Source organism: Cokeromyces recurvatus (genome assembly GCF_025118155.1).
Source record: "Cokeromyces recurvatus strain NRRL 2243 chromosome Unknown BX663scaffold_10, whole genome shotgun sequence".
NCBI lineage: Eukaryota > Fungi > Mucoromycota > Mucoromycetes > Mucorales > Mucoraceae > Cokeromyces > Cokeromyces recurvatus.
In genome coordinates this window covers 335,491-355,530 of record NW_026251396.1, presented here as the reverse complement: position 1 = coordinate 355,530, position 20,040 = coordinate 335,491, and the positions used below count along the sequence as shown (strand labels likewise).

The 20,040-nt window shown below is 30.1% G+C and overlaps 8 protein-coding genes across 8 annotated transcripts; 5 read left to right on the top strand and 3 right to left on the bottom strand.

Moving 5' to 3' along the window:
* Positions 1–343: 343 nt before the first annotated feature.
* On the top strand, positions 344–2,506 carry BX663DRAFT_506891 (uncharacterized protein). Its single transcript, XM_051527253.1, has 8 exons — positions 344–374; positions 461–656; positions 734–929; positions 998–1,285; positions 1,338–1,484; positions 1,594–1,821; positions 1,886–1,998; positions 2,066–2,506. Exons 2-8 carry the CDS (start codon positions 475–477, stop codon positions 2,319–2,321), a joined length of 1,410 nt encoding a protein of 469 aa, XP_051383543.1. The 5' UTR covers positions 344–374; positions 461–474; the 3' UTR covers positions 2,322–2,506.
* A 2,502-nt stretch (positions 2,507–5,008) lies between these two features.
* Positions 5,009–6,556, top strand: BX663DRAFT_433266 (protein phosphatase 2A regulatory B subunit; the record flags this gene model as incomplete). Its single annotated transcript, XM_051522985.1, has 5 exons — positions 5,009–5,329; positions 5,401–5,601; positions 5,669–5,859; positions 5,920–6,381; positions 6,451–6,556. 5 exons carry the CDS (start codon positions 5,009–5,011, stop codon positions 6,554–6,556), a joined length of 1,281 nt encoding a protein of 426 aa, XP_051383542.1.
* A 341-nt stretch (positions 6,557–6,897) lies between these two features.
* Positions 6,898–8,686, bottom strand: BX663DRAFT_560524 (uncharacterized protein). The gene is made up of 3 exons (XM_051531894.1): positions 8,352–8,686; positions 8,181–8,278; positions 6,898–8,111 (listed from the first exon to the last, which is right to left on the bottom strand). The coding sequence occupies exons 1-3, from the start codon at positions 8,650–8,652 to the stop codon at positions 6,963–6,965; spliced, it is 1,548 nt and encodes a 515-aa protein (XP_051383541.1). The 5' UTR covers positions 8,653–8,686; the 3' UTR covers positions 6,898–6,962.
* Positions 8,687–8,887: 201 nt separating this feature from the next.
* On the top strand, positions 8,888–10,153 carry BX663DRAFT_506883 (uncharacterized protein). The gene is made up of 5 exons (XM_051527252.1): positions 8,888–8,931; positions 8,986–9,148; positions 9,231–9,401; positions 9,462–9,578; positions 9,659–10,153. Exons 1-5 carry the CDS (start codon positions 8,918–8,920, stop codon positions 10,121–10,123), a joined length of 930 nt encoding a protein of 309 aa, XP_051383540.1. The 5' UTR covers positions 8,888–8,917; the 3' UTR covers positions 10,124–10,153.
* Positions 10,154–10,267: 114 nt separating this feature from the next.
* BX663DRAFT_506878 (Gcd10p family-domain-containing protein) lies at positions 10,268–12,227 on the top strand. Its single transcript, XM_051527251.1, has 6 exons — positions 10,268–10,374; positions 10,459–10,595; positions 10,659–10,866; positions 10,944–11,290; positions 11,364–12,119; positions 12,176–12,227. The coding sequence occupies exons 1-5, from the start codon at positions 10,283–10,285 to the stop codon at positions 11,945–11,947; spliced, it is 1,368 nt and encodes a 455-aa protein (XP_051383539.1). The 5' UTR covers positions 10,268–10,282; the 3' UTR covers positions 11,948–12,119; positions 12,176–12,227.
* Positions 12,228–13,008: 781 nt separating this feature from the next.
* On the top strand, positions 13,009–15,269 carry BX663DRAFT_536074 (T-complex protein 1 subunit eta). The gene is made up of 4 exons (XM_051530616.1): positions 13,009–13,072; positions 13,414–13,674; positions 13,745–13,923; positions 13,995–15,269. Exons 1-4 carry the CDS (start codon positions 13,055–13,057, stop codon positions 15,196–15,198), a joined length of 1,662 nt encoding a protein of 553 aa, XP_051383538.1. The 5' UTR covers positions 13,009–13,054; the 3' UTR covers positions 15,199–15,269.
* BX663DRAFT_506866 (mono-functional DNA-alkylating methyl methanesulfonate N-term-domain-containing protein) lies at positions 15,181–19,475 on the bottom strand. Its single transcript, XM_051527250.1, has 10 exons — positions 19,271–19,475; positions 19,100–19,208; positions 18,671–19,017; positions 18,306–18,611; positions 18,124–18,250; positions 17,376–18,058; positions 16,325–17,291; positions 15,874–16,246; positions 15,605–15,791; positions 15,181–15,533 (listed from the first exon to the last, which is right to left on the bottom strand). The coding sequence occupies exons 1-10, from the start codon at positions 19,372–19,374 to the stop codon at positions 15,335–15,337; spliced, it is 3,402 nt and encodes a 1,133-aa protein (XP_051383537.1). The 5' UTR covers positions 19,375–19,475; the 3' UTR covers positions 15,181–15,334.
* Position 19,476: 1 nt separating this feature from the next.
* Positions 19,477–19,853, bottom strand: BX663DRAFT_506864 (uncharacterized protein). The gene has a single exon (XM_051527249.1). The coding sequence runs from the start codon at positions 19,821–19,823 to the stop codon at positions 19,554–19,556; it is 270 nt and encodes an 89-aa protein (XP_051383536.1). The 5' UTR covers positions 19,824–19,853; the 3' UTR covers positions 19,477–19,553.
* Between the last annotated feature and the right edge of the window lie 187 nt (positions 19,854–20,040).

Genomic DNA, 20,040 nt, shown 5'->3' with positions numbered 1-20,040 from the left:
CCTAGTTTCAATAGCCCTGAAATAAGAGGGAATAAACTGTGATTATTTTTTTTAAGACTAAATTATGGTAGTTATAAACGTGGTTTATTAACCTGCATACAGCAATTAAATAATCTTAAATTAAGGAGACATTTATTGGTAAACACTCACTATATTATCAGTCTCCTTTGATAAGTGTATAACAAACAATTTTACTGTAGAAGGAAATATAACTAGTTCTAAAATGTACAAGCACGAGAAACACATCAACCTTGTTATTAAAGTTTAATCATGCGAATTATTTGTTTATTTTTATTTATATATTTATTTATTTATTTTTTTTTTTAAAAAAAAAGAGGGAGGTATTTTACTACTTTATCTTATATTACGCGTTTGTATGGATATTAGCATCAAGATTTAAAAAGCCTTAATTTTCGACACTTTTTATTTATTCTTTTTCTTTTTTATTTTTTATATTTAGTTCTTCTTATAATCATGATTGGCAAAAGATTAGGAGAACAAAATGAAAATGTGTTCCCATTATCAATAAAGAGATCAAAAGCAGTATGGGAAACTGCACTTTTTGAACTTAGTGGTATTCTAACAAAAGCTCATGAACCAGTCTCAGTAATTACGATAAAGGGATGTCAAAGATATACATATATAGAAGAAATAACGTAGGTTACTCTATATGTTTATCATACAATTACTCATCTTTTATTATATGTATATGCATGTGTATATAAACATGAAGAAAGCTTTTTAATTTATCTGCAAGTATGAATCCTTATATGAGTGAAAACGAAATTTGTATTTCTTCTTATGTACCTTTAAGTACGTTAAATAACGTTGTTAGAGATAATAAGACATCCAACATCATGTCTATTATTCCTGAAGGCAAAATAGTTGAATATAGTAAATTAAGATGTTTTCTAACTGTAAATAGGATAGTAAGTATTCTATGTATATATATATATATATTCTTGTCTTTAATGCATGTATACATACTTATATGTAGGCAGGTATAGTTTCACATGCTAATATGCCTACAGTCGCTTTTGTTATCTTGCCATGTTCTGAATTAAAACAACTTGATTACATCAGTGAATGTAAAGAAACAGAGCTTAAAGCCAGTGCATATAATGATCTATGTGGTATTTATTTACGTAATTTACCAAGGAGACCAAAAAGTATGGATAATTCAATAGAATATCATAATGTATATGATGTTAAAAATGATGAAACTTCATCAAATATGCTCTTTACGTGGGACAAAGTTACATCTTACTTGAAGTTTCCAGATGAGGTAATTATATAGGTAGTCTTATTAACTCTGATAATAATTTATAAATGCATAGTTAAAAGAATTAAAGACGACATCTAAATTCTATATTATTGGAAATTCTCATACAGCTTCACAACTGAAATGGGCCATCAACAATATTAAACAATATTATAATCCTTCTAAATCTCATTCACCAGACAAGCCGGTTAATATCATGATGGTATGAATCTAAACAAACGAAGTTTCAGTATATTTGTACACATAATGAATATGTATATAGACATATATGTATAAATATATTCTTACTAAGAATCATCCCTTCTCTCTAGTTTGATAGACAGGATAACTCATTATTTAACAAGAGAATGTTGACCCATAAAAAACACAAGGAAACACAGATATGGGAATACGGATTCTCTGATAGTGATCTGAGTAATGAAATCATTCCTCCTTGTCAAGTATTCCCAAATGACACAGGAGGATATATCACTACCGATATCCAAAATATAATCCATAATCCATCGATAATGAGTGTTATCGACACTCAAATCAAATTAGTAAGTAACAAGTGTTATGACTGTTTTAGTTATGATAATTTAACTATGAATATATAATTATAAGCTTAATGAGCATTCTCCTGTCATTAACAATAACGGTGGTTGGAACTTTATATTGCCATACAATTTTATACATCATTTGAATGAAGCTATGAAAACTGCAGGTTCTATTGAAAAGTAATGTAATGATTCCTATAAACTATTTTTCGTATTTATTTATATACATATACACATTTATATATAGGGTCCAAATGGCTATTATTGCAATTGCTGTTGCACTAAGTAAAAATATAATTCAAATTATTCGCATATGGTCTACTGAAACGATCGTAAGTTCAAGCTTACTTCAATCCTTTATACTTATAGAGAGATGCAATTATAAAAATTCGCAATATTTTGGATATATTGATGATATCCATTCTATTCCAGAAAATATAAGAGATCAACATTTGTCCATTGACTTTATAAGGAGTGATCAGATTTTCTCAACATACAAATGAAGAATTTAGATACTATTTTCTTTATATGCGAGATAGCTTTTCTTCCTCCTCCCGCCTATTCTATATGTAACTAAGCTCACACTTTCATAAACATACATTTTTATCTGTATAAATTATCATATGAATTTAATACACGCCTATATAAATGATATATGCTGTATTTTATTTGGTGAATCTAATTAAATAAAATACTATTTTTTTTTTTTTCGTAACTTACTGATGTTCAAAGTCAACAAATGCAATGCAATTATATAGATTAAATTTATCTTCACACTCAGTATTTTAAACTAGGTATCTATTCCTCTACCTGAGAATATAATTTCAATTATAGAAAGTGATATACTCTCTACAGTTATAAACTCAAATCTATTAAGCTTGAGAAACGAATATTAAAGTTTTATAAGATATTGAACAGTTAGTAGTCGAAACAACAATTGATGGCATATCTTTTATCAATAAATCTTCTTCTCTCTCATTTGCTGTATATACGTACAATATATCCATCATACTGTTATCTTTTCTTAGCACTCTCATATAGCATCAAAAGTACACCCATTTTTATTGAAATTTGAGTATTTAGGAAATTTTGTTACGAATAACGGGCAATATTATTGTATGCATTTTTTTTTCTTTTAGTATTTTCTAGAATAGACATAAAAATGCAAGGATTAATGTAAATTGTTATTAAAAAAGTTAATTTAAATTATATACATATCTCAAATATATAGATCGATATATATATATATTGAAGTTGGACGCGTCAAAAGATCTAATACCTATTGCTGACTTAACAAAAGTGCTTATTCCATCGTACATGACTATATACGTATTTTATAACTACTCTATATTATGTCTTTAGTATACTAACATAATACAATAAATATTGTGAAATCGTGTACTATTATTATTTCTTTGTTTTTTCGTCTTTACCAAGTATATAAATCAAGAATATTTGAAAGCCATTATATACAATAGAAGAAGGTATTATAGGTCTTGTAATTGTATTCCTATTAATGACTGTACACTACAGACGGATTCTAACTTCATCTAAGGCACTTGATACCTATATGGAATATTTTATTTGTGAATAAAGATAAAAGCACAAAAAAAAAAGTACTAAGAATACATGAGAAGAGGCTTCTACTTATTTAATATTAAATAAATAATAATGCATGTATACTTGTTTAAATTTTTAATTTTTTGTTCATTTAAAATTCATTGTTAGATAGCCAGGTTTTAGATTAAGAACCTGTATTTAATAAAAAAGATAATACCCTTGTCCCGTCTTGAACAGAATTATGACCTTTTACTCCTCTTTCTTCTTCTCTATTAGCACCCTAACTGTTTACCTAGTAATTAGTATATTGATTTTACTGGCTCACATTTTATGGGGTATTTGTAAATACTCTATTATATACAACCGATACTTTTCTGTTCGAGACCCTTTTGAATTAGTCTAAAGAAGTACAAGATTATTCAAGTTACAACTTTATAGTTTACCTATTAGATCTGTTATATATTCAATTCAATAAAATACGCATTTATGATAAATTTTCTTTTCCTCTACTTTATCCGGATTTTCCCTTGGTTGCTTGGTTATCCGCATAATACCGCTATTTTTTTTTTTTTTTTTTTTTTTTTTTTTTTTTTTTTTTGACTTCATCTTTCCTTCTATACAGTTTTTACTCTTAATCTCTTGGAAAGATTTTTTGTGCTTCTATATACTATATACTTTTTTTATCTGAACGGAATAGGGCGATACGATACTGTATGTTCATTGGTTATCTTTTTTCCTTTATTAATCGTATTTAGTATCAATGCTTAAAACGATGAATCTTAAGCAAACGACAATTTAAAATCACTTATTTCTTTTATTTTTTTCAAACAACGATAGTTCCACTTTTTTTTTTTTTTTTTTTTTTTTCTTTTTTCAACTAAAAAAAAACATTTACTTTAGAAAAAGGCATATAAACATACATATACACATACGCACACGCACATACATACATACATAATATTTATAGTTGTATATCACTTATATTATATACACACACATACACACTGTAAATGATAAAAGGAATAAAAGTTGCTGTAAGAGGAAAGATGAATATAGCATATAAATTAATCTACTAAAACCAGATTATGCATTTATTATTTAGTTTTCAAGAAGTAAATCTTCTCAACAAGATGCTTCAAAATCAAATAGCAATACTACCAATAATAATAACAATATTAGCAATAATAATACTGTTCGAAGTACAGTCAATGATTCTACAATGAATGACCTCATAACAACGAAACAAACTTCATCTAATTCTTCAACAAATACGAAGAAAACGAAATCATCTACAAATAAATTCACTAAAACTGCTTCTACTAGTGGACAAAATACGGCCACTAGTAATAAAGCTTCTATTTTATCTCGAGCCTCGATTCAGCACATGTTGCCAACAAATAACACTACTAGTACTACACCTCCTAATAGTACTATTCCGACCACTTCAACTACAACTACAAATGCTGAACCTCCTATTATATCCATAGATCATAGTATAGCCGTAAGATGTTTATTATTATTATTATTATTATTTAGTAGGATATAAGCCCTAATACTATTTTAGTCGCCAATAACACAAAAACAACCCTTTTTATCAGTAGCAAAGGATGTACCAAAACAACCTAATGCAATGGCCTGGTTAAAGGGTGCTTCTAAAGATACAATACCTATTGGCAAAATGCCTCGTAGACAAAAGTCTTCTCGTTTTCATGTATATGATAAAGTTGCTTTGGAAAAGCTACCATCTCTAAAAGAAGTCCCCCCCGCAAAACGAACTGATCTTTTTTTAAAGAAATTAGCTCAATGTCAAGTTTTATTTGACTTTAGTGATCCTTCTTCCGATTTGAATGGTAAAGAAATCAAAAGACAAGCCTTACAAGACATGTTGGAATATGTTGCGACAACAAAAAGTGCGATAACTGATGTTGTTTACCCAAGTGTTGTTAAAATGGTATAGCGGATTTTTTTTTTTTTTTTTTTTTTTTTTATTCTTGTTTAAGCTAATTTTTTCTCTTTTAATAGTTTTCTGTTAATCTATTTCGTACAATACCTCCTCCCATTGATAGAGAAGAAGGCTATGATCCAGAGGAAGATGAACCTACTTTAGAAGCAGCTTGGCCACATCTTCAATTAGTTTATGAATTCTTTTTAAGATTTGTAGAATCGCCTGACTTTAATGTTCATGAAGCTAAAAAATATATAGATCAGAAATTTATTTTACAAGTAATACACTATTTGATAAACATCCTATATACGTCTATTCACCTTTTTTTTTTATTTTCTTTAATAGCTACTCGAATTATTTGATAGCGAAGATCCTCGTGAAAGGGATTTCTTAAAAACGACATTGCATAGACTATATGGAAAATTTCTTAATTTAAGAGCGTTTATTAGAAAATCAATCAATAACATCTTTTTCCAATTTATTTATGAAACAGAAAGTTTTAATGGCATTGCTGAATTATTAGAAATTTTGGGAAGGTAATAATTTGAATTTACTCTGAAAATGAATGATCTAATCATAAAACTTTTTTTTGTTAGTATTATTAATGGTTTTGCTCTTCCATTAAAAGAAGAGCATAAAACGTTTTTGATCCGAGTTCTTATGCCTTTGCATAAACCCACTTCTTTATCAACTTACCATCCTCAATTAGCTTATTGTGTTGTACAATTCTTAGAGAAGGATGCGACATTAACAAAAACGGTTGTGGAAAGTTTATTACGCTATTGGCCAAAAGTGAATAGTGCAAAAGAAGTGATGTTTTTAAACGAGATTGAAGAAATCTTGGATATTACAGATAATGTTGAATTTCCTAAAATCATGGTACCCGTCTTTCAAAAAATTGCTCAATGTGTTTCTAGTTCTCATTTTCAGGTTGCAGAGCGGGCTCTCTATCTTTGGAATAATGAATTCATTTTAAACTTGATGCATGAGAATGTAAAGGTCATCATGCCAATCATGTTTAAACCTTTATATACTTATTCTCAGCAACATTGGAATAGGTAAAAGAAAGAGAGAGAGAGACTATCATGTAAATAGTTGAAAACTAATCTCTTTATGATTCATATTAGAACGATTCATGGACTAGTTTATAATGCTTTGAAAATCTTTATGGATATGGATCCTCAATTATTTGATCAATGTACACATGAATTCAAACAAAATGAAAAAAAGTAAGTTTATGAATGCTTACATAATTATTAAGCAAGTTGAACTAACAGATAGTGTTATAATAGAAGTCAAGATATACAAAAAGATAGGCAACATGTATGGAAATTAATTAAAGAAGCAGCCGAGAGTAAAGCTTCTTTAGAAAATAATAAAGATGAACAAGGTATATAATGACTAATAAAGCCATAATAAAATAAAATTAATACTTAAAGTCAATGAATAGACGTCATATCTACCGCTGTATCCTCATCATCATCATCTTCTTCTTCTTCATCAGCAACAACTACAGAAGAAACAATAATAACAGTAGAACAAAAAGACGATACTTCAAGCATTTCATAATTACCACTATATCATTAGAAATCTCTTTTTATTAATATTGTTATTATCTTCTTTTCTCTTAATAAAACATTTAGTAATAATATTCTTCTTTATTAAGTTTTTGACCCAATCTTGCTGCTTTAAATCGAGATATCTTCTTTGGTGCAACTTCTTTTGGCTCTTCTTTTGGCTCTTCATCCTTCTTCTTCGGTAAAGGTAATTCTTCATCAAATACTTCAAATTCTGGCTTAGGTGCAAATGAGAAACCACCTGTAACTGCCAACATGTTTTGTCTCTTTTGTTGATATAAAGCAGTGGCTTCTCTCAAGTCCATATCTTCTTCCACTTCTTCTAAATCAACAGGAGCTATATCACGTTCCATAACAGCTCCTTTCATCACCTTATTATCTAATTTGTGTTTCTGAGCGACAATAAGTCCTTCTTTAGGTGAATTTGTTTCTTTTACCATGGGTATCATTGCTTCAGTTCCCTTTTTAGGTTGATAGAATGGTTCATGATGATTACGGGCTGCCTTTATTAGTTCATTTAAATCCATTGCATGGCTTTCGTTATCATCTAAAGAAGGATAATCATCTTGGAATTCATTGTCTGCCTGTGTTTGACGGACGGTATTAAAGATGTCAGCAGGAGATCTAATTTGGGCTTGAGAGGATGACTCTGGTAAATCTTCTTGATGTTCAGTAAAATCTTCTTGATCTACAACACCATCTAATGGATATTGTTCATCATCGTCAGCACCAAATCGCTCAAATATATTATCTGCTATTTCTCTATCATAACGTTCATCATCTTCTTCATCATCGCTAAACTTTCTATTGTCATCTTCATCGTCATCAGCATCTGTATTTATAATATTATCGTCAAATTCATCATTAGGTATTCTATTCACTAATTTATAATCGGATTTCATTACTTCTTCACTTGTTTCATTTCCTTCATTCTTCTCCTCTTCTTCTTCTAGTTCTTGTAAAAGTTTAAATAATGCTTTGTTTTCTTCATCATCGTCGTTCTTTTTCTGCTGCTTAATCTTTTCATCTGCTTCTTTCATTAATTGTCGCGCACGTAGGACAGATTCTGGTAATGATTGTTCTATACTTTCTTCTTCTTTTTCTTGAAATTGAACTTTCTTCTTTATTTTCTTTTTGTCATTATTTTTCTTTTCATCTACAGAAGGTAGTTCTTCCCTAATTTCCATAATAGGTAAACCTTCTTCATTAATCTATATATAAAAACATAAATAGTCTGCATACGTGATAGAGCATATATATATATATATATATGTATATACCTGCTGTTGTGAAAAAATACTTGAATTAGTTAATGAGTCGGTTTTAGCTTTAAAACTATTTAATTGGGCTTCAACTAATCTTAAATTTTCATTGACAACTATAGAAAAAAAAAATGTAAAGATGAAACATTATATTTATGCTTCAGCTTTTTTTTTTTTGTATGTATTTACCTTCTTTTCTACGACCAAGTATTTCAAGTGCTTGCTTAGCAGATCTTTCCGCATAATATCGTTCACCAAGTAAAACAAGTATTTCGTTTGTATGAATGATTTTACCAGGCATAAATGCTAATTGACCTAAAGGTATCATTGCTGAGCGTGAAGTTTTATCAGGCAATGTTTTTAATTGGGTTTCAAGTGCATCATAATCTGTTTTATAATTCTTCCAGCGTTCATATTCATTTTCTAAATTTTCTAATTGATCTGAAAATTTTGATTTAACCAAATCAATTTGACTAATTAAATCTGTCATGTTTACAAAATAAATAAATAAAAAAAAAAATAATTACAAAATAAAATAAAATAATAAAAAAAAATGTCAAAGTTCGCTATTCTAAAATAAATTTGTAGTAGCCAATGATAAGCCACTCAGCTTTTTTTTCTCATAATTTTTCTTTATTAGATATTTGTCTCTTTTTTTTTTTTTATTTCTTTCTATTTGTAAAAGGCAATTTTTTTTAACATCCATATTTGTAAACTATCAAATTAAAAAAAAAAAAAAAGGGGAAAAAATAAATATGTTACCTGCAGGGTAGGTTATTAAACAACAAGTATAGTTTAGAATATAAATTGATATTATTATAAGACAAAAGAGACAAAATGAACATATAGATCAAGATGAGTCTGAAGATGATGAAACTAAACCCTCTAAACGTAATGGACGAAGAAAGATTAAGATTGAATACATTGAAGATAAGAATAAAAGGCACATTACCTTTTCAAAACGTAAATCTGGTATTATGAAAAAGGTAATTATTTGTTAGTATGTAATAAATAATAATAATAATAGAAATAATATGAATTGACAACAAATTATAATATTAATAATAGGCATACGAGTTAAGCACATTAACTGGAACACAAGTGTTATTATTAGTTGTTTCAGAAACAGGACTAGTGTACACATTTACAACAACTAAACTGCAACCTATTGTCACTAAGCCTGAAGGAAAAAACCTTATTCAAGCCTGTTTAAATACGCCCGACCCAGCTGTACCCGAAGTACGACGCGTATAAAAATATATACAGAATTCGCATGATGTAACTAATTTCCTTTTTTAGATGGAATCGGATACTAAATTGGAAAAAGAGAATAATTTTAATGAGCCAACAAGTAGTAGCAGCAGCAGCACAACGAATGTTCCCGTTCTAAATCGTGTTCATGAAGATACCAAAAACGTAAGTAAGAGCGGGAGGGAGAGAGGTGTTTCGATTATTATAGACTTGCCAGTTATACTAATTATGTCGTCTTTATTTAGCATCAATTATCTCCTCAACCAACAGCTTCATCTCATAGTCCCATGATACAACAGACTTCGCCCAATACTACTGCCATTAGATCTAATATGGTACCAACAAGTACCAATACATCAAATATGCATATAAATCAAGCAACAGTAAATTATTCCCAGCCACAACCACAAATCACAATGCCTCCTTATAATCAACACAGATATCATCCTGGTTATGGAAACAATACTATGCCACAGCCATCATTTCCATCTTATCCTAGTAATAATAATGCTCCTCAACAGCCTTCTTATTACCAAACTGCATCTCAACAACAGCAATCATACGGCTCCATCTCACAGCAACCACCTTCAAGTCTTGGTGGCTATTGGCCCTACAATAATCCTCAACAACAACAACAACAACCTCCATCAAATAATAATACCATCTTGAATCCATCTCCAGCACATCCTCTTAAACAAGATCGTTCATAACTTAATAATGATAATAAAAAAAAAAAAAAAGCTTCTATAAATTTTATGCATAAAAGTTTATAAGCCTCAATTTCAATAAAAACGGTCACTAATTGAAATTCATTTGTACTCTTTCTTTTCTTATTTGATTTTTTTTCTACCTTTCTTTAACCCCCTAAAATGGCAGATAATGATCTAATTCAGCCTCATCAATTTATTATCATTGAAATGCCAAGTGGCAATTCAAAAATTATTAATTTAAAACCTAATACGTAAAGGCATTTTCTCTTTCCTTTTTTTTTTGTTTTTTCCAAAAAGAAAAAAAATATTAAGCTATGATACTAATTGATGTTTAGTATGATCAGTTTAGGAAAATTTGGTAATTTCCAATCAGACAATCTCATTGGGAAACCTTATGGTTTATCCTATGAAATTATGGGAAACAAAGGTGAAATTAAACCTGTAGGACATGTTTCAAAAAACACTAGTATAGGTAAGCTGCTTATTTTATTTTATTTTTATTTACTAACAATCTACTTTATATACATATATACAGAGGAAACGGATGCAAACAATCAAACAATCATTGATGATACCTCAGTTCAGAAACTATCACATGAAGAAGTACTTAAACTCAAAGAAATGGGTCTGCGTGGAGAACTAGATACAGAAGAAATTATTAAAAAGATGGTTGATTCACACGCTGAATTTTCAAAAAAGACGGAATATTCGAAAGCTAAATACATTGAACGTAAAAAGAAAAAGTAAAAAATCAATATTATATACAAATAGGGATTATCAAAGTGACAATTCCTAACATCTCTTTCCTTTATATGTATAGATTTATGAAGGTCTTTACACCTGTTAGACCTACATTAAATACAATTTCAAATTATTTTTTTTCAAAAAATCCCGAGAAAATCAAGCATATTCGTATCGACACACTTTCTATATTATTAAGTATGGCTAATGTACATGCCAATGCTAAATTGTTAGTCGTCGATGATACTCAGGGCTTGATTGTTGCTTCTTGTTTGGAACGAATGGGTGGATTTGGTCAACTTGTCGCTTTACATGAAGGAGACTTTCATAATTATGATATTTTACGTTATATGAATTTCCCTAAATCAGTTCAAGACACATTGTATACTGTTCCATTCGCTATGATCGATCCTACTACTCCTGAAGGTATATATCTATATCTATATCATTATCATATTCTATGTATATGCATACGCTAACAAATGATATGAATATGTAGAGCCTTTTGATGTTTTAACAGAAGATCAAGTGAATCAATTAGACGATGATCAAAAGAGAGCTTATCAAAGACGAAAGACAGCATGGGACTACAAAGTAAAATCAAGAAAATTATTATTTGAGGGAGACTTTGACGGTTTAATTATTTCTTCTGCCTTCCAACCAGAGTCTGTACTTAAGGTCTTAAAGGACTATGTAGCTGGATCTCGACCTATTGTCATTTATAGTTTCAGTAAGGAGGTACTATTACAAGCTGCCTTTTGGATGCGTCGAACAAGAGACTTCTTGAATGCAGATGTAACTGAAAGTAGTTTACGTGAATATCAAGTATTACCAGGTCGTATGCATCCCAATATGAATATGAGTGCGGGTGGTGGATATCTTTTGTCTGCTTTACGTGTTATCGATTGTCCTTATGATCCAACACTTGCTAAACGGGGTGATAACGAGAAACGATCAAAAAAGAAGAAGAAGAAGAATGATAAAAAGGAACCCTTAGCAAACCAAAAGGAAGAGAAACAAGACGACCAAAAGATGGAAGAAGTGAAATTAGAAGAAAATGTTAATATGGAAGAAACCCAGTAATATAGAAAAAATAACATGATTCAATGCATTTTTTTTTATTTAATAAAATTTTAATAATCTTCAGAAAACACATAATGTGTTGAAGGTTATATTAGAGAGAAAGAAGGAATCTGAAAACCCATTGTAGATATATATATGTATATGTATGTATGTATGTATGTATGTGTAAAAGGTATAAATGATCGGCTAGCGTAATAACTACCATAGTGATACTAATAATACAGGTAGTTTGTTCAGAAAGTGCCTGGCTAAAGGACATAGATAATAAATTATAGATAACCGTGTACTCTCAAGTGAAGAGAGCTTTTAATAGATAAATTATTGTGATTTGACCATCATTTCTTTCAAGTGTCCTTTAAAAAAACAATAGTATGCGTTTATATTACACGTATAACTTTTATCTTAAACTCTGCAATGATTCTGTTAGTCACAAAAGTTGTTTACTTTTCTTTTACCAACAACGGGACTTAGGAGAGTATTTAGTTTATTAACTATAACGCGAAATTCAAGATTCGTTCATTCATTGTTATTAGTAAATACTTGATACTATTTGCTTACTAACTAAAACTTATAATATTATATAGCATGTTTGGTGAATACAGTAATAGTTAATTAGATTAAATTATTTCTGATCTGCAATAGCAGTTGTAGTAAAAGATCTCTCTTTCCATATTTACTATCATTGAAAATAAGATAAAATTCTTCATATTCGTATCTAGAGCTTGCTTGCAAATAATATTATCAAAGCTACCCCTTTTTACCAAAAGGAATTAAAAATCTATGTAATTTATGTTACTAGATCTACAACTGTCTATGATTTAATATCGTATGTTCTTCAATCATTAACTGGTTGTAGATGGTTTATATAAGACTATATTCCAAGATGTGCCTACTTTATAACTAAAAACATGAATGCCCTATTTTCATTATTAGCGTTCCAATTTTTTTGTGGCACAACCTATTTTCTTCAGCTATATAATTTTAAAACTCCATTTTGGGCGTGACTTTTTGTTAATGTCAAGAAAAAAAAAAAAATAAAATAAAATTTTCGAGATTTTCCCCTCGTTTTTTTTTTCTGTCAAGTTACATACAAATATTTAATATACCATGGCGCCTCCCATGATGGTAAATATTGAATTAAATATTTTTTATTACTTAATAACTAGAAAGAAAGAAAGAAAGAAGACAAAAAACAACAAAATATTTACAAAAAGAAACTTATTTCTCTATGACGCGTTTTTTTTTATTTCCAAAAAAAAAAGTTCCATCACCTTCTTTCATCATCATCATAAACTGGATGCAGTCATATAATCAACATTCTTAATTAGAATCAGCAATTAAAATTAATATAGATCGAGATCTTTCATTTTAATTGACCTTTCTTTCTTCATTTCTAATTAAGTTTAATTTAGAACATAACTAATTCATCATCTATTTTATATACATTTATATATATATACATTTAGCAACCACAAATTATCCTTTTAAAAGAAGGTACCGATACTTCTCAGGGAAAGGGACAACTTCTTTCGAATATTAATGCTTGTTCTGCTGTTGTTGATACTATCAGAACAACTTTGGGTCCTAGAGGCATGGATAAACTTATGGTTGACAGCAAAGGTGAAGTAACGATCTCTAATGATGGCGCTACTATCATGAAGTTGCTTGATATTGTTCATCCTGCTGCAAAGACATTAGTAGATATTGCTCGTTCTCAAGATGCTGAGGTAAATAAAAGGAAAAAAAAATAATGTTGCTTTCAAGATTTACTTATAAAACTTATATTTTTTTTTCAAGGTGGGTGATGGTACTACTAGTGTTGTTTTACTTGCCGGTGAATTATTAAAAGAAATCAAAAGTTATATTGAAGAAGGTGTTAGCCCCCATGTGATTATTAAGGGATATAGACAAGCTGCTCGTTTGGCTATTGATAAAGTAAAGGAATTAGCTGTCAAGATTGATAAAAATAACGAAACGTAAACTATACATATTTAAATTACATGTAAGCCCTTATTTAATCTTTTTTTTTTTTTTTTTTTTTATTTAGCGAATTCCGTGATTTACTCTCAAAATGTGCAGCCACTGCTATGAATTCTAAATTAATTTATTCTCAAAAAGAGTTTTTTACAAAAATGGTTGTCGATGCTGTCATGTCACTTGATCAAGAAAGCTTAAATGAACGTTTGATTGGTATCAAGCGTGTTCCTGGTGGCGCCATGCAAGACTCAATTCTTGTCAAAGGTGTGGCCTTTAAAAAGACTTTTTCATATGCTGGTTTTGAACAGCAACCCAAGTCTTTCAAGAATCCCAAGGTCCTTTGTCTCAATGTTGAGCTTGAATTGAAGGCAGAGAAGGACAATGCTGAAGTTCGTGTTGAACAAGTATCTGAATATCAAGCTATTGTAGATGCTGAATGGCAAATTATTTACCAAAAACTTGAAGCTATCGTAGCTAGTGGTGCCAAGGTTGTTCTTTCTAAATTACCTATTGGTGACTTGGCTACACAATACTTTGCCGATCGAGATATTTTCTGTGCTGGTCGCGTTGCAAAGGATGATATGGATCGTGTTGTTCAAGCTGTGGGAGGTTCAATTCAGTCAACATGTTCTGATTTAAAACCTGAACATTTAGGTCAATGTGAATCCTTTGAAGAAAAGCAAGTAGGTGGTGAACGTTTCAATATCTTTGAAGGATGTCCTCAAGCCAAGACATGTACTTTGATTCTTCGTGGTGGTGCAGAACAATTTATTGCTGAAGTAGAACGTTCTCTTCATGATGCTATCATGATCGTTAGACGTGCTATTAAAAATAATTTAGTAGTCGCAGGTGGTGGTGCTACAGAAATGGAGCTTTCTAAATATCTTCGTATGCATTCTCGTACAATTGAAGGCAAACAGCAACTCATTATTAGTGCCTTTGCAAAGGCATTAGAAATCATTCCTAGACAATTGTGTGATAATGCTGGTTTTGATGCTACAGATATTTTGAACAAATTAAGAATGAAACATGCTCAGGGAGGTGTTTGGTATGGCGTTGATATTAATAATGAAACAATTGCAGATAATTATGAAGCCTTTGTTTGGGAACCAGCACTCGTGAAGACAAACGCAATTGCTGCTGCTACTGAAGCTGCTTGTTTGATTTTATCTGTTGATGAAACTGTAAAGAATGCACAAAGTGAAAAGCCTCAAGCTGGTCCACAAATGCCTCGTGGTGCTGGTCGTGGACGTGGTATGATGCCCAGCCGATAAAAAAAAGAAAAGAAAAGAAAAGAAAAGAAGAGAAAAAAAAACGCCCCACATAAATAAATAAAAATAATTATACATATCCCACTTTAATTTTTTTTTTTTCTGTATGCCAAGTTTATTATTATTTACAATTAAATAGTTAAGGATGAGCACTCATTAATTCTTCTACCACTTTACAAAGGTCTTCTACCGATTTATCAAGTTTACGACCTCCATAAAGTCCATCCACTACGGCTTGCATTTGCTGAGGTGTTAAATCTAAAAAGCTTTCAATCAAGTCCCCATCAATAAAGTTAATCGCTTGATCTTTTCTATCCATGATAGAAACACTTCGCCAGCTATACAAGAGTAAGTTAGCTTAAACTAATAACATACACTTTTGTTTTTTTTTTAAAAAAAAATCACTTACTCAATATGACTAAGATTACCAATACTTTTCACCACTTTAGACATATTATATTGCATTTGATCTAAAAGTTTAAATCTATCAATGGATAAATCTGTAATTAAGCCTATAGCGCCACTTGCTGTGGCAAATATTAAGCTAGATACTTCTGGTTTACGATCAGGATCTGCATTATTCATACCCAATGATCCTACACAGTATCAAAAAGGTTGTTATTTAAGAATAAATAAATAAATAGAATAAAATAAAATAAAATAGTTTCAAAGATTTACCAAATCTAAACTTGCGAACAGAATCACCAAGATGCCAGATACTAACAGTTTCTAAAAGAGGTTCATCATTCAATGTATCTTCATTGCATTTCTCAACAACAAATAAATGTCCCTCTCTTTCAGCAGCCACATAAAAGTTTTCATTAGTAGCCTCGATAGCTAATATCTCTTTTAATTTTTCGTGAGCTGCTACTTCAACTAAAGTTTCTGTCTTGGAATTATAACGTAAATGGACAATAGAGTACATCATATCTCCCGTAATGATATTATCTCCATAAGTCGTCATACATTCTGTTATGGACGGCACTCTTTGTGAACAAACTAAAGCAAGTGACTGAATACCAGGTCTATTTTCCCATTTATAAACACAAATCTAGTTATAGATAATGATGTATAAGTTTAAAACAAAATTATTATACCACTTGTTTTTTTTTATTTGATCAATTTTTACCATGCCTCTCACACTTGCTAACAGTTTTCCCTGAAAAGGTTTTATACAATCTGTCATACCATTTGTCTTTATTTGACTAACAACTCTTAGCTTACGCTCAGAAGTCACTTGAAGTATAATAATTCGGCCTGTACTTTTACTTTCATATTCATCTGTCTCTTTCCCTGTTGCTAAAATATAATATTCTGTATTATCATTTTCAAATGTCATGGATGTAACTGCTAATGGTCTTTCAAAATATTTAAAGTAAAGACGATCAAGAACATCAAATGACTGGTCATCTAAGATTTCAAAACCTCCGGTTGTCGTAGTGGATGTATAGGGTTCTGAAGTAATGCGCTCGGTTATAATACCAAATGTCCTTGATTTTTCTTGATATGTAATACGTCTCGGTGTATCTCGAGTAGGTATCTTTGTGATGTGTAATTTTTGAATTTCCTCCATTTGTCCTATAACAAGACTATCTTGAGTCGTCAACGCAACTGCATCAGGGAAACTAAGACTGTTAAAGGATGTGGCGCATCTCACTTCCTTTAAATTTACATTTGAATATACAAGTTTATTGTTTCGACTATGAATCACACTTGGTTTGTCCGAAGCTGCAAAGACATGTGTTGTACCATTTGAAGTAAATGTACTTAAACTAATAGGTAATTTTCCAAGAAAGGTACGTTTTTTATCAAATAATATGCCTTGCTCTGTATCTAACTTGAAATTATAGAATTGTCCATCACCAAGAGCAACAAGTAGATAACATATATTTTCAAACTGTGCCATCAATATTGAGCGTGGCATGACTGTTCCTGCTAAACGTTCTTCTGCTATTAGTTTAAGACTGGGTAAAGAAAGCAGGCATACGCCTACATTTTGCCATACACCAATTGCCGCAACGCTGGATTCCATAACATGACCCGATTGAATAGGACTTATATCAATACATGAAATCTCATTAGGAAGTTGTGTTGTACTAGAATATATGTGTATTGTATTAATATCATTATACATACATATATATTTATATATTTATATATTTATATATATTATGTTTTACCCCATCAAATGTAGTTTTCTATCTTTAATATAAAGCGCAACAAGTCTACCATATCCAATAGAAAGAACACATTGTGAAGGATTAACAGATGCAACTGTAATTTGACTATGATCGTCAGGCTTCCATTCATCTAATAAATCAAGACTAGAACAATTTGCATCCATTAACCTTACACTTTTATCTGTCACTTGAATAATCATGTCCTCTTTTACATTAGCTGCTATTAATGTTCTACAATCAAATTCTATGCACGAATATGTATCTAATTGCATCATAGTATTATCACGTAATGCTAATAGTCGAGTTTGGTTCACAAAAGAAATCAATAATACATCATCATGTTCATTATAAAATGAAGAACGTAAAGCCCAAACGCCTTTAACCCCACTGATCTCAATAGCTGCTAATTCATTTAATCCAACACCATTACGAATGATTCTTAATGAACTATCTTGAGCTACACCTGAACATGCAATCAATTGTGTTTGTCCTTGCTTGTCGAGATCAGCTACACAGAAATCTGTAATGGGAGCTAAATTGGCAAACTCATCAATAACTTTCAATATTTCACCATTTTCTGCATTTGTTGTTCGCTGCACATGAATCAGTTGTGAATCTCCTACAATCGACCCAACAAATATAACATCATTATCTAAATAAACTAAACAAGAGGGTATAGAGATCTAGTAAAATATTTCATTGCTTATATAAGTTTGTGTATGACATTGACATGTTTATTTAAACTTACATTTCCTAAGCCAATAACACATAGTGCATCTACATGATTATTTGTAATTGTTAAAGTTAAAAGATGTAGTGTTCCTTCCACATCGCCTAATAAAATACGAGATCCTTCATCATTCATAATTGAAAAGCTATAATTAGGGTTAGTAAAATTAGTAGTATTCGATGGTTTTTTTTTTTTTTTACCTATTAATTATAGATGGTCTAATGCCAATAGCAATAGGAGGTTGATTTGGTTTAAGGTATCGAATAAATCTACCAGCAATTAAAACAACACCACCGATAGTAGGAGGCATAGCTATTAATAAATTTGCATCTGATTCAAAATGATCCAAGACAATGTCGCCAGGTACTAATTTTCTATTTTTAAGATCGATCGTAAAAGCTTGCAAGTAACGGCGTCCAAGTGCATCATCATATAAAATAAGTAATGTAGATTCTGTTGATGTATCTTGTAAAAAAGCTAAAGAAACTATTTGTTTATCTGATAAACTGCAAGGAATATTAAATACATATGTTGTGTATATGGGAGTTGTTATTTTGTTATATACCTAAAGTTTATATAATCACTTGGATGTTGTAATGTGATATCTTGGCGTCTTCTACCTTCTTTAGAACGCAATGATATTTTTCGTAATACGTGTGGGACTGTAAACTCTTTAGGTTTTGTAAATTCTGGTATGATGATGGTTACTGTAGATTCATATAGAGTTGTTGCAAAATATCGACAAGATGGATCGATCGTTAGATGTGCATCTAAAGTCTCATGACCAGGCTGACCAGGAAAACCTATTTCACCGCTTGATTCTGTAATGATTTGTTGTTGTGAACTATCATAAGATAAAACACAGTATTTATGTCGAGAAGTGATTAAGAAGAGTGATGCCTTATTTCGAGACTTGAAACAAAGGTTAGATATATAACGCGTTTAAATGTGTATAAACATATATATATAATAGATAGATTTTTAATGTATTTACTTGAGGTATATATAAATTCAGAGCAATGATAGTTCCATGAATGCTAAAATCAATAGTTGATTTTAAACCATCAGGAGTGATCGTATAAACTTCAATACGTGTTCCTTTACTAAACTTAAAGTATAAGTACATGAAGAATAATCTTTGCATTTGTGGAAATAAATTTAGTACCCCAAAATGAGATTGGTTTCGTACGATGAAGTAAATGAGCCTTTTACAGCAAACTGTACTGCTGTAGGTTTCTGTGCTGTGACGACATATTTATAATAGCTCATTATATGTTCAGAAAAAAAAAAGGAAGGAATGATATAGAATTCAAATTTCGTTATTTATTTTATTTTATTTTATTTTTTATTTTATTTTTTATTTTATTTTTATTTTTTATTTTTTATTTTTTATTTTTTGATTCAGCCAATCACAACTATATATAATTGATACTTTATGAAGATATTTATTATGTATTGAAAGGTTCATGGGTAGAAAAGGTAATGACTTGTTCTTCATCCCATTCTTGGTTATCAGGAGTAAGCTTTAAGAAATCATCTTGTTGAAGCAGTTGTTTAGACCAAAGTAAGTCAGCAACAGAAGGTGTATTATCCACAAATGCATAAAGCATCATTTCTGCAAGATCATGTGTAGAAGAAAAAGTTTTCTCTTCTTCCTCTTGATGATGGCTATTGCAAGTTAAGTTTAAGAATTCAAATTTATAATCTTGGCTTGTCATAGTGAAATAAGAGAAAAAAGAAAAAAAAAATAACAAAGAAAAAGAAGGAAAAAAAAGAAAAAAAAAGCAGTATTTATTTAGAAATAATAAATTTTAACATGAGACGATTTTCTATATTTTTTTGTAACATACGTTTGAATGAGTATATTTTTTTTTATTTTATTCAGAAAAACTTCTCATAATGATTATAATAAGTACAAAACATGAAGAGAATTTA

Coding starts and splice junctions, on each gene's coding strand:
- BX663DRAFT_506878 (XM_051527251.1), top strand. CDS start 10,283: ATGGCAGATAATGATCTAATTCAGCCTCATCAATTTATTATCATTGAA. Junction 10,375..10,458: donor ATTAATTTAAAACCTAATAC/GTAAAGGCATTT, acceptor ATTGATGTTTAG/TATGATCAGTTTAGGAAAAT. Junction 10,596..10,658: donor TTCAAAAAACACTAGTATAG/GTAAGCTGCTTA, acceptor ACATATATACAG/AGGAAACGGATGCAAACAAT.
- BX663DRAFT_506891 (XM_051527253.1), top strand. CDS start 475: ATGATTGGCAAAAGATTAGGAGAACAAAATGAAAATGTGTTCCCATTA. Junction 657..733: donor ACATATATAGAAGAAATAAC/GTAGGTTACTCT, acceptor ATAAACATGAAG/AAAGCTTTTTAATTTATCTG. Junction 1,286..1,337: donor ACTTGAAGTTTCCAGATGAG/GTAATTATATAG, acceptor ATAAATGCATAG/TTAAAAGAATTAAAGACGAC.
- BX663DRAFT_560524 (XM_051531894.1), bottom strand. CDS start 8,652: ATGACAGATTTAATTAGTCAAATTGATTTGGTTAAATCAAAATTTTCA. Junction 8,279..8,351: donor ACTTGGTCGTAGAAAAGAAG/GTAAATACATAC, acceptor TTTTTTCTATAG/TTGTCAATGAAAATTTAAGA. Junction 8,112..8,180: donor GTATTTTTTCACAACAGCAG/GTATATACATAT, acceptor TTTTATATATAG/ATTAATGAAGAAGGTTTACC.
- BX663DRAFT_536074 (XM_051530616.1), top strand. Junction 13,675..13,744: donor CTCGTTCTCAAGATGCTGAG/GTAAATAAAAGG, acceptor TTTTTTTTCAAG/GTGGGTGATGGTACTACTAG. Junction 13,924..13,994: donor ATTGATAAAAATAACGAAAC/GTAAACTATACA, acceptor TTTTTTATTTAG/CGAATTCCGTGATTTACTCT.
- BX663DRAFT_506866 (XM_051527250.1), bottom strand. CDS start 19,374: ATGAGCTATTATAAATATGTCGTCACAGCACAGAAACCTACAGCAGTA. Junction 16,247..16,324: donor TAGCAAGTGTGAGAGGCATG/GTAAAAATTGAT, acceptor ATCTATAACTAG/ATTTGTGTTTATAAATGGGA. Junction 15,792..15,873: donor TGTTCGCAAGTTTAGATTTG/GTAAATCTTTGA, acceptor GATACTGTGTAG/GATCATTGGGTATGAATAAT.
- BX663DRAFT_506864 (XM_051527249.1), bottom strand. CDS start 19,823: ATGACAAGCCAAGATTATAAATTTGAATTCTTAAACTTAACTTGCAAT.
- BX663DRAFT_506883 (XM_051527252.1), top strand. Junction 9,149..9,230: donor AATCTGGTATTATGAAAAAG/GTAATTATTTGT, acceptor TATTAATAATAG/GCATACGAGTTAAGCACATT. Junction 9,402..9,461: donor CCGACCCAGCTGTACCCGAA/GTACGACGCGTA, acceptor TTCCTTTTTTAG/ATGGAATCGGATACTAAATT.